This window comes from Struthio camelus, chromosome Z (assembly GCF_040807025.1).
Source record: "Struthio camelus isolate bStrCam1 chromosome Z, bStrCam1.hap1, whole genome shotgun sequence".
NCBI classification, from domain to species: domain Eukaryota; kingdom Metazoa; phylum Chordata; class Aves; order Struthioniformes; family Struthionidae; genus Struthio; species Struthio camelus.
The window spans coordinates 60,400,039-60,414,731 of record NC_090982.1 but is presented as its reverse complement, the minus strand read 5'-3'; the positions used below and the strand labels follow the sequence as shown (position 1 = coordinate 60,414,731).

General features: G+C 45.6%; 1 protein-coding gene across 1 annotated transcript in view; it reads right to left on the bottom strand.

Moving 5' to 3' along the window:
- LOC138064568 (microtubule-associated protein 1B-like) overlaps window positions 1-12,643 on the bottom strand; it is a 73,745-nt gene extending 61,102 nt beyond the window's left edge. Inside the window, exons 1-2 of the mRNA XM_068927802.1 lie at window positions 12,376-12,643; window positions 7,346-7,447 (exon numbers count right to left, since the gene is read on the bottom strand). Coding sequence (XP_068783903.1) covers window positions 7,346-7,447; window positions 12,376-12,556 — 283 coding nt within the window. The 5' untranslated portion in view covers window positions 12,557-12,643. The remainder of the gene's footprint in view (window positions 1-7,345; window positions 7,448-12,375) is intronic.
- Between the last annotated feature and the right edge of the window lie 2,050 nt (window positions 12,644-14,693).

Sequence of the window (14,693 nt, the reverse complement as noted above, 5' to 3'; positions counted from 1 at the left end):
TCCATTTTTTGTTACACAATCATCATTTTTTACTTAATTTTGACTTGTTTGAACCATACTCTGTTTGAACCATAAACAGGCTAATTTCAACCAAGAGAAGAAGCAGGAACCAGAAAAGTCACGTCCTCATGTCTTTGAGTCTATGCTGCACACAGACCACAAACCACCAGCATTTGAACGAAAGACATCGGGAGTGCTGGTTTTGCCTCTTGACTCTAGGAACAGATTGCAACCAGAGACTACAAACCACATAGCCAAACGTGCCAATATTCCTGCCTTTCTGGTGGGACCATCTGGGGCTGTGATGCAAAAGCACAGGTCTCTTTCTTACAGAGCTATTCAGCTTCCAATTTGCAACTATTACTGACTAACAGCGCGTATCTTCCTTACCTATCCATACAGACTGTGACGTACCCAAGGGATATTCCCAGCAGTGTCCAGGCAGGAGCCCCTGGACCTGTGGCCAGCACTCTTAACGCATGTCCTGCGGCCCTTTCTGCGTTTGTCCCTTCAAGACGCAGGACGGCTGGAGCTCTTCGTGCTGTTGGGAGGCTGACGGCAGCAGTCACAGCTGCGCCCCTCATGCTACATATGGCAACAGGGAATACAACATGTGCTACCCTTTCTACTCAGTTAACAGGCAAGGAGCACCTACTCCTGCTCCCAGGGAAGGCTGAGGTCGTTCTCCTCATCGAGCACAAAGGAAGGCTACTCACTGCAAATAAAGTACCGTTTTCATTTGGCAAGAAAACAAAGTTAATTATCTTTTTCTCCCTTTTAAGAGCACAAAATTTGATCCTTGTTCTACCTTAAAGATACTAGAAAATATTTGCTCTGATTTTTATGGCTTTATCCAAAGCCCAGTCCATTTATTTCAGAGATGGACTTGCATCAAGTCTTTTCTTGTGATAAATGTTAAATGTTTCTAATTAGGCTTTATCTCTCAAGTGATTGATAAACTGTACCTAAAAGTAATGGACAAATACATGCAACTAAAAATATAAATATAGCAAAAATTTTAAAAATTGACATTTTGAGCAGAGAAATGCTGCTCACGTCAACCAGAAACTAGATGAAAAAAGTGGCAAAGATGTTCTGGTTACACATTTATTATAAATCCATGAAGGAGAGATGAGAGGTAGGTCGCCTGCAAATGACACTGGGCGAGGATCAAAAATAAAATATTGTTTGAGTCTTCAGTTTCAGACATCTAAAGACAAAATGCTGGCAAATAAAATTGAGGAGTCTCATTAGGGATGAGTTAAGTATAATATTGTAAGTATTTGTAAATAACCCTTAACAGAATAACTCCTGTGAATACATCGTTAGGAGGATAATTCAGCATACCTAATAAAGAGGAATGGGGATTCAAATTTCCTAATGGAGTTAAAATTCTATCATTACTCACTTCTAATTTAATTCTATGCCTCTGCTACCCTCCTCGCACAAGTCAAAAACCTGTTCCAATAAAACATGAGCAGCTCTAACACAGCCAAACTCATATGTACTTGTGATATAAGGCATTTAAAAATAACCTCTCAGTAATTTTGCTGATTCACATTAACAGCTTAGCATCACCACGTACTGGTGTTTTAGCAGTAATGTAAATTCATGCTAATTTTCTTTGAGATCATTCCTAAAATAACAGGAGTGGAAGTCAGTGCCAGAATGATTGTCACAGAAGTGCAACAACTTATTCACCAGAAAGATAAAAATCACTTATTAGCACATCTCTGGAATTTTGATTACTACTAAAAAAGGAAGCTTTTTGACAATGCTATGTCACCTAGACAATGCTATGCTACCTAGACATAGCAGCTGCTGCGCGGTAATCCCCTCCCGATCCACCAACACCCTAGCATTGCACACAACAGCAGCACGGCACGAGCAGGCCACGGGCGCCTGCACGCCTATGTCCCCCATGAGGACACCCGCATCCGCCACCTCGGCTCGGGTGCTGCTCAGGTTCCACTCTGCCTCCCATTTGCCCCCTTCCAAGGCACAAATACTTTAAAAATGCAAAACAAGTCTGGTAGCCAACTAAAATTAACCTCTCCAAATATACAACAAGCCAAAATGACTCCGCTTGATAGCTATTCTAGTTCCCACAGTCTGCAATAGCTGGAGAATCATATTTATAGGTTGCCCCTGACTGCGCATACCAGACTACTTGTTTTTAAGCTGAATTAATTCCCAAGTGCTTAGTGACAGTGCTCAGCTACTGGGCTCACCTCTTTTTTCCCCCCACCCTGACACAGGACTATGCAGCACAGTAGACGGACCTCACAGTACACCACACAGGCGAGGAACCAGGCTGATCTGGGTTACCCAGCTTTAGGTGGGCGTGACCAAAATATAAATCTGGCCTTGACTACTTAGCTTTTTTGCTTGTTTCATTTTGGATGATAGGTTTTCCCGAAGGACTTATCTTACCTGAAGATTTTTGATTAATTGTAGTTTCCAGTAGGACAGCACTAAAAACCTATCCATGAGCTCACATTACAAGACACTAGGCATGATGTTAACTGGGTGTAGACCCGCTGACGAAGGCAATGAGACAATACCATTTTGGCCAACTACAAAGTTGCAGGCATCGATGACCAAAATCCACAAGTCAGAAAACTCTCCACAGGATACCAATAATCCTTACCTGTAATTTTTTAAAATGGCAATTTTCAAACTGAAAACAGAGCTGTTTGCAGTTATGACAGTTGTCAGAGAACAACAGCCGTCCACAGAAAGCCCATGTGCAAGGCCGCCCTCACTGCTTGCACAGGTGGCGGCCAAGGGGACACCAAAGACATCCTGCACATTGGCAAGTTGCTCTCTGGCCTTAGAGAGACTGGCAAAAAGTTATGGGCGCAGATAAGGAAGGAATCCCTTAAGCCGATGCCATCACCAACTGCTGACTTATGGGCCAGGCGAGACCCTCCAGCGCTGCTCTGTCAGGAAACACGTCTCCTGCAGATACGTTTCCTTCAGAACGCCAAAGTGCAAAGCGGCCACAGCACGCGGCTTCAGCAGTGCTTCTGCTTAGAGACCAAAAGGGTCCACAGGGGTGACCAGCTATTGAGCAGCAATTTCAATAAAACAGTCTTTATCTAGACAAGGACTTGAATACATGCCAATGCAACAGTTAGTGTCCCCAGGTGGAAGCAAGGGACAAAATGGCAGGTGTGGACATCTTACAGAAGGATCCTTAGTGGTCCCCTGCAAAATCCATTTACCCTGCCTTTGTGAAGCAGCTTTTTGCAGCCAAAACACTTTTTCTAAATTGAAAAACGATTGGTAGGAACAGCTGCAGTTTCAACAGAGCTCTTACCAAAACTCTCCACTTGTTTTGCCTCATTACCAGCTACGCAGCCCTCTTCCAGCATATACGTTTTACAGCTTGAGTTTTTTTGTCCCTGTAAAGTTCACTTTAACATAAAATGGAAGTTATCATGAGTCCATGACAGAAAACAAAGAGGCGAGCGCTAGAGTGCCCATTTTAAGTCATGCTGCCTGTTGCCTTGGCAACCAGTTAATAAGCTCTGCTATTCATTTTTCACTAGCACCTGACAGCAACATCCCTGCAAGACTGGATATTATTGAGGAGTCTGCTAACTCAGCTACTTTACAAGGTATCAGGAAAAAAAATCAGCTAGCATTTCCATTCTGAATCCTGTTTTTCAGGGAATGATGAGTTATCCTTAACTTGTCCAACAGCTGAATATAAGATGCAAAACCACTGCCAAGACAATCCATTATCTTCTGAGAAACAGAAGGAATGTGTTAGGATCCAATCACGCTCCAACAGCAGTATGTATATTGCTATTCTCTGCAAATGGAGAAGGATTAGACCTCAAAATCCTCAAGTGAAAAAACCACATGAGCACTTCAACAGGCACACTTGCTCGCGTGCCACTCCTGATAAGCTACAGGCATGCCGTGTAGGGACAGGCTGGGCCCCATTTCCCCAAGCTTCCTTTCGGAGGAACAGTCATACCCTTCGCGCTGCTGCTGCGCGTATCCTCAAGCCACTGCGAGTGCGCAGACACCTACTAAACCGGTGCTAGTTATCACGATTAAACATCCTAACCAGACAGGTTTCACCAGTGGTCAGCCCTCACCATGCTAGGAGCTGTGCAGACACCCTAAGTGACTACCCTTTCCCGACTTAATTGTCCTGATGATCGAGTCACACAGAGGGTTTAGTCTCAAAAGGTTGCAAATAAAGGCTGTTTAATCACATCCCATCTTATGTACCACAGACTCCCCTACCACCTTGGAGGAATACTTCCCTTGCACAAGGGGTCACTAGTTACCCAAATTCCACAGGATTTCCACGTGTGGGGCCAAAAGAGAATATGGGCTCACAATCACCTCTCTTTAGAATGAATATAGCCAGTTTTGCAGGTTAAACAGTCACCAAAATTCAACACTCAGGTATTATAACAAAAACTAAATATTCTGAAATTTTATTAGCATATGGCTACAAAAAAGCCTCCTTCCTATGAGACCATAGAGAAGACAAAGGAGTCTCACGCAGATTCAACATCAGAGAACCACAGAGAGAGACTAAAACATTAGTCTCCTCTAATCTGCGCAGTTACAGTCTGGAGATGCCAGTGGGCTTCTGCACAATCTGAGAGAAGAAAATGGTCAAGAGGGCTAGCTTTATTCCTGGACATGGGTTTTTTTTTTCCCCCCAGGTTTAAGATTCCCTTAATGCTCTTTCAACATAGATTTTGGCAGCTTATTGTTTAAAGATTGAGCAGCACTGAAAAACACATTCATTACTGCTTGTCATAGAGATGTTGATGAATTCCAGTCACATGCAATTAAGCTGTAATTCAACACAATGACAGACTAAACAGGCAAGTCTAGACAAATAAGAAAAAACCAACTAAAAATACAATTCCTAGATAAAAATTCCTAGAATATTCCATAATCTTTCTATTGAAAAAAGAGGTACATTATCTTATACTATTTATTATATGAAAGCAGACAGTTTGCTTTATTTGAATTCATGCAATGCTATCAAGACATAATGTTTAAATAAGACCGTGAGAAACACTGAACCTCAGAATATTTTTGCAAAGAATCTTTTTTACTGAAGTTTTAAAGTAAAACACATGCATGTTAGAATAGAGGTGCACTGACCATTATACTCCTTAAAGATAAATTTTGCTAGTTTCACTTATCAGAATACTCCCATTGTAAAAAGGGGCAACTGGTGTCACTAAGAAGCTGAATTTGCCTCGCAACATTTAAACTTAAGCTTAAAGATACATATTTTAGGTTTGAGCTTACTTCCAAGTAATTCAGGAGCTACATGCCTTGGCCCTAAACATTCACTCTGAGTGTTCTTGTATTGCTTCTGCTATTCTTCAAACCAAGGGAAAAATTAAAGGTCTTTTTTTCCCCTAAATCTGGCAATGTTTATGCCATCTCTCTCCATATCCATAGAGAGAGAGTCTGCTGTAACTTACACCGGGAGCGGAAGAATTATTTACACAAGACATTTTGGTACGTTATTCAGGACCATCAGGTCAATACCATCACGCTAAGACAACATCAAGATCTTTGTCAATGGTGTATACTCATTGACCCTAGGAATACGATGTAGTATTATGATACAACATTTCATAACCCTCTTCTCCATACTTCAGCAGTGTTTGTAAGGCCAGAATTTATAATCTTAGTCAATATGCACATATCAACAATGATTCACCAGTGAAAACAACCTATACTACTTCAAGAAGGCTATGTATTTTTTTTAGCTGAAAGTCAAGATTAATTTCACATATGCTCACTCAGCATTTGCTTAATGAGGCATTAAAAACTTTCCAAATATTTGATTCCCATGAAACCAGAACAAAAAACAAATTTTACACTTCACAAAATTATTTTTTAGTGGTTATGAATCCTCTAAAGAGAGGTCAGGCTTGGGGAGGAGGGTTAGAAGGGAGGGGAAAGCAGCCTCATGAACCTTGGAAAATTATAATTTCCTTATAAAAGGCAAGGAAAGGTCTTGTGGTCACAGTAGACCATCCACTCCTCAGCTTTTCATACCAAGAGATGGCTCTGGCTTTTCGCTCAGGAGAAACATGGGGCTTCAGCCATATTCACACAAAAGTAGTGATACCAGTTCTGGCTCTACCAACCCTATAAAGATACCTTCTAGGGGGAAGGCTCTCCTTTCAGCAAAGGAGGAAGGCAGACCCACATTCACTTGTGGATGTAAATCCTCCTGTTCCACATACCAAGACAGCAGAGGGAGGGACTCTGTTTCCTGCTTCCCTCTGTCATCCCAAGGAGTAGAAAGACTCTCCAAATAGATACTGGAGGGCCTGAGCTCCCAGAGGACTGTGGCCTCTTCTCCCACACAGCTCTGAAAAATCATAATGGCCCAACTGATCTTGAGGTGACAACCCTCTGCTCTTTGGGACTTCCATGGATAAGGGCAGCAAGGGGCTTTGCGCTAGCACACAGGCACAAGTTTTCTACTGCATTCCTCCAGAGTCATTGTACATCTTCAAATATCTGTGCATTTTGAGGGACTGAACAGCCTGTTCACCCAAAGGCTATGGGATGCAATTTTGCCTGAAGTAGATGGATCAAGATAGTGGATCTGCTGAAGAAAGCCTGCAATAAAATTCCTGAATTTCACAGACAAATGCTTGCTTAGGTTTTCCCGTAACTGCCCCTTAACCAAGGGACGAACATGGCAGGGAATTATTAAGGGGCTAATTAGTTATCACTGACACTTCAATTCCTGACCCAAAGGTCACTGTGATAGTTTTCAAGTGACTCTTGGCTGTGAGCTGGTAAGGCTGGTCCTAAGTGGTACATTTCCACCTCAACCACCATTGCTATAGTGGCAGGACAAGCCACAAACTGCTATGAGCCTGGGGCACGGAGGACAACTCTTACCTCTTGGAGGACACCTAGCAAAGTGAAAATGAAGGAATATTGTGTGTGCACTCTACCTACCACAATAAGGAACAGCTTCGGTCTCCAGTACTGTTAGATTGTTATCACACAAACTGTTCAGTCAGAAAACAAGTTTCACCTAACCTCAGTGGGGCCCTAATGCTAACATCTACTGCCAAAGTAATCATAGCAATATACGTGAAGCTAAACTAAAAGTCTGATTATTTTAAAATGGTTGAGACATTTCCTTTTGTCAGAAAGTTAAAACAAATGATAATTTTAGAGTAAAATGTATTCATTGTAAAGAATTACAAATGAAAATGGGCCCTGTAAGACCTGTGCGTCTTTATTTATTTACTCTTAAAATAACAACAAAAACCCAGGACAAAACTTTGACAAACATTTCTAAGAACTAAAGAAAACTCACCTCGAACTTCAGGAGAGAATCGAGCTGAATGGCGAGACACAAAAAGTTTCAGTTCTTGATCCAAGTTGCATTCAATCAAGTTTGTGTCCCATGATCGGATTCCTAAAATTCAAAATACAAAACATATTTAACTTGATATATGAGCACTGGAAGTTTTTACTGAGTATTTCTAGATTTACATTCATGCTATTTACATGTTTCTAAGTTCCAAAACCAGCCTCTTGTCCTATTGTGGTAGACACACAGCTATTTTTTTTCCAGAGTTTTAAGTGCTCAGAAGAAGCACTTTGGACAGGGATCAGTCAAAAGCAAGAGGAAACTAGTTTTGTCCAGAAGGTAATTGAGCACCTACTTCAGGATGGCTGGTTCCACATCCTAGTAGCCAGATTTATGAGAAGTTGTTGATACCCTTAAATTGACTTTAAAATAGCAATACACTGATTTACTTATCGATATCTACAAAACTGAGGAAAATGAATAACTTGAGGGATACTCTAGCCACATTGCAAGACAACTGTATTTGTTCCTCTGGTAAATAAAAAATAAATCAGCATCATCTAGCATGTTGCAAATTAATATTTAAACATAAAGAATTAAATTGCTGTCTTCATTCAAAAACTTTGAAGCATCTCATATTTTAAATTAAAATTGAAGTGATCTTTTATTTATGAAGTATCAAAAGTCTAGTTTTCTTTGAGATTTAAAAGCACTATGCTTGATCTTTCTTCTTTTAAAGAATAAACTTCGCAACTTTACTCCCTACACTTTTTCCTCCCAGCTATTTAGACAGCGAGACACTTGACACACATATGATCATAAACTGTATGATTTTTAAGGACTGAAATCTGACTGGAAAAAGATTCATGGTAGAGAAAAAAGTTTCCTAGCATAAGAATTTGATGACTAAATAAAAAAAGCAGGTGAACATGTTTTGAGATTTCTCTATAATTTTCTTGATTAGCTTTGAAAAATAATGATCAGGCAGCTGCAGTACAGGTAAGTCCAGGCACTGCTGCCATTTTGAACACCAACATCAGTGATGCTGATTTTTTCCCGAAGGGAAGGTCAGTGGACATATCCAAATTAGCTGGCCACATGCAGAAGGGACCATAGGTGAAGAAGCTTCTAGTGGCCCCTTCCCACATGCCTGACCATGTCTTTGCATGAAACTGTTGAGTTAAATCACTGTTGGGTTTGGTAGATTTGGGACAGTGAAGAAGCTTGAAGTGCATAGCCAAACCCTTTCCACAAGACTTGCACTACCTCTGCTAGTAACTCTTTCAGGATTTGGGGCTAACTCACTATCATTTCAGTGCTACCTCCGTCTTGATTCCCTTTCAAGAAAGCAGAAGTATGACGCTTCGCCCAGAAGAAGCCACTCTCCAGAGTTGAAGGTGATGAGGGGAAGAAGAGGGGGAAGAGCAGGAAGACCAGACCTATGCTGCTGGTCACCCACTGCAGATCTTGGTAGTTTCTCCATGCAGATGTGAAGATCTGTATTTCAAGAGCCTAAAACCTTTTTGAAGGGAATTCATCCAGTGCTTTTCCTTGCCAGTGTTCCAGTCATGGTGTGAACATACTTCCTCCTGGGATATGCTATCAGCTGTTAAGTAGTTGACATTTTAAACTGTAAGTAAGTTTGGAAATATAGTATTGCCAGTATGTTTCATAACCACTAAAAAGAAAAAAATATATATAATATATCTGAACTATAGTCAGCCACCTCCACTTCCTGACTTATGCATCATTGTTCAGAGACATAAGCAGTAAGTCTCTTCTGTAAGTCTCCTTATTTTCATTTCTCAAAAATCTCTTGGCCATATGGTGCATTTTTGGGGCGTAGTTTTGGCAGACAAATACAACTCAGCAGGCTTTAATGTCTTCCAGGTGTTGGAATATTTGAGAGCAAGAAAGTAAAGATAATGTAATACCATGCATGTAGAGCACATATGAAAACCAGGACCTGCATATTCGTCTTGAAGCAGAGTTACATTGAATAAAATGAGCGCTGAACTTCAAGCAGCTAGAAGATAACAGTTCACTGGTCTCTGACAGTAAGCTCGTGCAGGGAGACAAAAAAGCTTTCTGGAGGCGAGTTAAACAATGTCGACTATGATTCAGCAGTGTTGCTAATGATAGGTCTGATCCACCATCCCTAGCTGCTTTTGTTGTGAATCAAATTCATGACAGGGATAAGATCGTGATTAAGCATAGTCAGACTGCTGAGCCAGTCAATGTCCAAAATACAGGACTCAAAGGGCATGAGAAAGGAGGCGGCGGCAAGGGGAGAGCCTGGACGTACCATATGCATAGTAGTCCTAGAAGCTCAAATTGAGGTTTGAATAAAATATCCCAAATTTGCAGCTAGATGATTCAGCATTCTGGATGCAAGAGTTATGCAAATAATTCAGCTGGTTTTGGATAGAACAAAGGTAAACCTGGAACTACAATCCAAGGTCAATCCAGTGATGTATGTCTTTAGCAGCATGGAAGTAACTAGAGGAGATATGACTGAACTGGAGCTATTTCTTTCTGCAGCCTTAGGAGTGCAATGCCGCTAGACACAGGACTGGACAGCAAACAGGGCACACCCAGTAGCATCTGCTAAACCAGCAGAAAGATCTTGAAGCTTTCTCTTCACTCTCCCCCTCTTTTTTTGGTGGATGGTAGGGTAGAGGATTGCCCCATTAGGGAAATGGCTTCTCAAATTTAATTACTGAAAAAGCAGTTTGCCAAGCCATTCCCTCTTCATGATGATTTAAGAAATGACACTGCACTCCGCCAAGTTGCGTAGCATCACACCACTGATGTGTTATCAGCAGATGTTGTTTTCTGTGGCACGTTGGTCTGCAGTTCTGCGCATGAATCCAGTTTTCAGTGATGATGCTTAGGAGGCACACCAGAGAAGACATTGAGGCAAAGTTATTGAGAACCCTAAACACATTTAAGGCCCTGTTGAGAAATAGGGTTTAAAGAAGCCAGTTCTTCCAGACTGCAGCATGCTTTCCAAAGAGAAGAAGATTAGTCAAGCCCATCTTTGCCTCACACATATACAGCTTCAGACTCACAATGTACTCATCCAGAACAATGCACCTCTAAATCTGATCAAGGTCTTTTTTTCCCCTAGCAGGTAAAATCCCAGTCAGATGATCTGACACCAGAAGCAGTGAGTTGACTTCTAATCCAAAATGATGAATAAACAGGCCAAAGCATTCCCTCTGAATACCTAATGCAGGGAGCGGTGTTATGCTTTGTGACTGGAGGTAGCAGCAGCAGAGCTATGCAGTAGGGACTGTACAATAGAAGCTTCAAGAAGAGGGTGAGGAGCATTTCTTCAGAGGAAGGATGACATCAGATGTCTCGAGGGCAGAAGTTTTATCCATTTGCTATATATTAAATAGTTCAACTAAAACAGAGCCCGTTCTGTTCTGACGCAATCGAAAACTAGGTAAAAACTGGCAAAGTGCAATGCTGAAGAGGCTCTGAATGACAAAGCATCTGCCTCAGTCGTTGTCCGTGGGAGACAATGGTAGCAAGAAAGATGAACAGGTCACGATGAAGCTGCTTAGCCGTGATGAGGCAGCCCTTTACCAGAAATAAGTCACGAAAAAGAATTAAGAGAGAGAGCCAGCTAAAGCAGCGATGGTTGAGAAAACAACAATAGAGACAAATGAAGTCCTAGCTGGGCTGCTGAACCACACCTACAAGGCAAGGCTGTTACCAGTTCCCGTCTCAGGCTCTCTTTCTCCTCTTTAACAATGGCAGTTTTCTGATTTCTCAGCTCTTATCAGCTCAGAAGAAAATATACCTTACAAAGCCATGTATCAGTCGAGTTTAGCGAACTATATGGTCCAACAATCATTTTCTTTGTGCATCATGCCACTATTATGGCATCAGGGCTTTTCTCTTCTCCTCTCCATATACACTGCAGTCTTTTATTAGAAACCGTTATCAAGGACTTGTAAAACTATGCCATTTCACTTGTGATACCTTCTCGCATCGTCTTCTTCAAGAAGAGACGAATAAACAATGAGTCATGGCAGCCCACAGCTGCACAATGATGAGCCTGAACACTCAGATATCAGTCTTATTACTTGTTTTTATTTGAAGCGGTGCATATAAGGCTTACGCCCTGAAAAAAAATTCTCTAGCCAAGGAGAGGTCTCATTGCCCCAAGTTGGGCACAATAGGCACAGCAGCATTCCCGCTCGGGGAGGCTTCGCCGTTTGGAGCAAAAACGCCCCAAACCCCGCTGGTTCGGTTTTGCGGGGAAAATTAAAAAAAAAAAAAAAAGAAGAGGGGAGAAGACAGGGACGGCGGGCGTCGGGGGGGGGGGGGTGCAGCCCGGGGGCTCCCACCCGGGCGGGTTTGGCGGCGGCGCGGGCGCCCTTTGTCCGCGCGGGGCGGCCATCGGGACCGCAGTGCGGACTGCGCCACGCCCACCCGCCCGTGTCTCCGGGCAGACGGACCCGCCGCCGCCGCCGGTGCTGGCGGCAGCGGCGCCGCGGGCGCGGCCGCTCCCGCTGCGGCAGCCCGCGCCCGCCGCAGCCCCCCGCCCCCCGCCGTGCTGGCGGCGGCGGCAGCGCGCTCGCCTCGCCCCGCCGCGCCGCTCCGCTCCCGGCGCCGCCGCGGGGCGCGGTACCTGCCGCGCCGACTGCGGAGCTTTGTGCGCCGCCCCGGGCGGCTCCCGCAGCCCGTCGGCGCGGTGCCGCGGGGCAGCGCGCATACCGGGCGGGGCGAGAAGCCCCTTGCTAAAAAGGGATAAGAATAATAAAAATAATAGGAGAAAAAAATTAAAAAAAAAGAAGAAAAAGAAACGGCCAGACTTCAGCCCTGCCGGTCTCCCCCTCCCCGAGGGCGGGCGAGCGGCTCCCGCACGCCGGGCGCAGCGCCGACGAGCCCCAGCCGCCGCCCCGCCGCGCCCCGGCCCCGGGGGCTGCGGCGCAACCTGTGGCGGCCCCGCCCCGGACTGGCCCGCTGCCCCCCCGCTCGCCCCCCCCGGGGCCGGGGCGGTCGGCGGCGGCCCTCACCTCTCTCGATGTTGGCGATGGCCCGCCGCAGGTGCTCCTCGGTCACCAGCTCGCCGACGACCACCAGCAGGTAAAACTTGCTGTCGAGGAAGCGGTGGGAGAGGCTGGGCGAGGGGCAGGCGGGCGGCGGCGGCAGGCTGCAGCCCGGCTCCGGGTCCACCTCCAGCACCACGGCGGCCATCCCGGGCGCCCCGCTCCGCCGCGGCTGCGGCTCCGGGGCGCTGAGGGCAGAAAGGGCCGCTGGCGGCGGCGGCGGCGGCAGGCGGGCAGTGAGGGCGGGCGGGCCGGCGGCGGCGCTTTTATACGGAGACGGCGCGGGGCTGGGACCTGGCGAGGAGGAGGAGGAGGAGGAGGAGGAGGAAGGGGGGGAGCCGGCACATCCCCGCGCCGCCGCCGCCGCTCCAGCATCCACAGCTGATGTCATCTGCCGCAACCCCCCCCGGCTGCCCCGGAAGCAGGAAGGGCGCGGGGCGCCCGCGGGGCCCGAGCGGGCCGGGGGCGGCCGGCCGGGCGGCCCCCCTCGCCCCGCAGCCACAGGTGGCGGCCGGCGGGGACGGGGGCAGGGAGGCCGCCCGGCACCCGGCTCCCGCTGCCCCCCGGCAGCTCGGCCGTCCCCGGCGGGAGCCCCATCTCCTGCTTCTCGCCGTAGCACTGCAGCAAAATTTGAGGCTATTACCAAAAGCAGCCATATTTCTTCCCCCACACCCCCCCACCCTCCCTGCAAGTGGCAAGCCAAATATTGTCGTTACTCTTTTTCTTCTAAAAGCAATTCTTCCTAATAGCAGGCTCCCAACAAAGGTTTTCTGCACATATCCTAGGCCCACGGATGTATGACTCATCCCAGGAGAGTGAGGTTTGTGGACGGGCTGCCAAGACATGTTGTCCTTTCCTGGCTCCAGAAGTGCAAAGTGGTTCAGGTACTTAGTTCTGCCTGGGCTCAAGTGACTGCAGGACCAATGGTATCAGAAAACATCTACGGTTATGAAAACAAAGGCTGGATTCCTCTTGATTGCCCTCCAAAAGTTAGACATCTGCTCTCTGGTACTCACGGAGGCCCACTCAAGAGATAAATACAATCACCTCCTAAAAGTGTTTTATCCTCTCCTAAAATGGGATAAAGCAGTCTGAGATAAATCAGCCTCTCAGAGATGTTCCTCTCGCTTCACTGACAGAAGCCAGGCACTGGCTTACACTAAGCATCTTATTTATGTGGCCACAGTAAGGTGGGAGAAATCTCACTGTGACCTAGCAAAGGATATAAACTTTTATAACCTGGTTTATCAGATAACCCCTGGCCCCCAACTGTGAAGACACTCCCTTTGTGGGCAGCTCCTTCCACTGCTGACTGTTTGAGTTCCCTGCCTGTTCCTCTGAAACACTGCCTGCGGTCAGCCGCAAGTACTTGCCTAGGTAGACTAATACAGCCGTCCTGTTTTCTTAAACTATGTACCTTGCTTTGCACTGGACCCATTCTAACTAAAATGCGTTTCGGGTTATTGCTACTAAGTTATTCGTCTTTTAAGAGAGTGCCTAGGGGCACCCATAAAATTACTCTAGGTGTTGGTTCATAACATTGTATCTGCCTCTAGCACCTGCTGTTTTTAATGTAAGTAGTTCCTCCCAATAACTACACCAAGGAGAGCCAAGCCTTGGCTAACAAGAGTGTGATGTGTTTGGATGTTGCATCCAAAGTAGACTATTTTTCTGAGCTGCCATTCCACTGAAGGTTATAGGCTGTGGCAAGCATTTTTACAGCCATGTCAGGTAGCTGCGAGGGCACGGTGATAAAGAGCAACGGTGCTCATTCGTCACTAGAGCGGACACTGCTGATAGAACAGATGCAATTGATTAGATACAAAGGAACTAGTAGCAGTTTTCCTAAAGTTGGCACGGTATTCACGGGGGGTAGAGAGCGTTGCTCTTAGGACACCCATGTTCTGCTGAGCGCAACTGTGACTTTTGCGTTTTCTTGCTGAGCCTGGCAGTTTCCATGACGTTGTTCAGATGGGCCCAAATTAATAGGGGTGCAGATGCCTACCTAGAAATAATGTCCACTCCCCTGTGGCCATGTCTTATATGACATCTCCCCCCCGTAGTCTCTATTATAATTATAGATATCCTCTGGATTGCTACGTAGTGCCTGTTGGAGGAAGCTAACTTTCAAGGTATTCTCCTAGCGCAGCACATAGCTTTGGGATATGCATTTATTTCAATCACCAGCAAGCATCTGGTCTCTGGAGTGTGGAGGGGGCTCTCCAAGGGGGTTTGCTAACTGGTTGCAAAATAGAGACATAAAGGTGAAACAATTGCCTCACAAC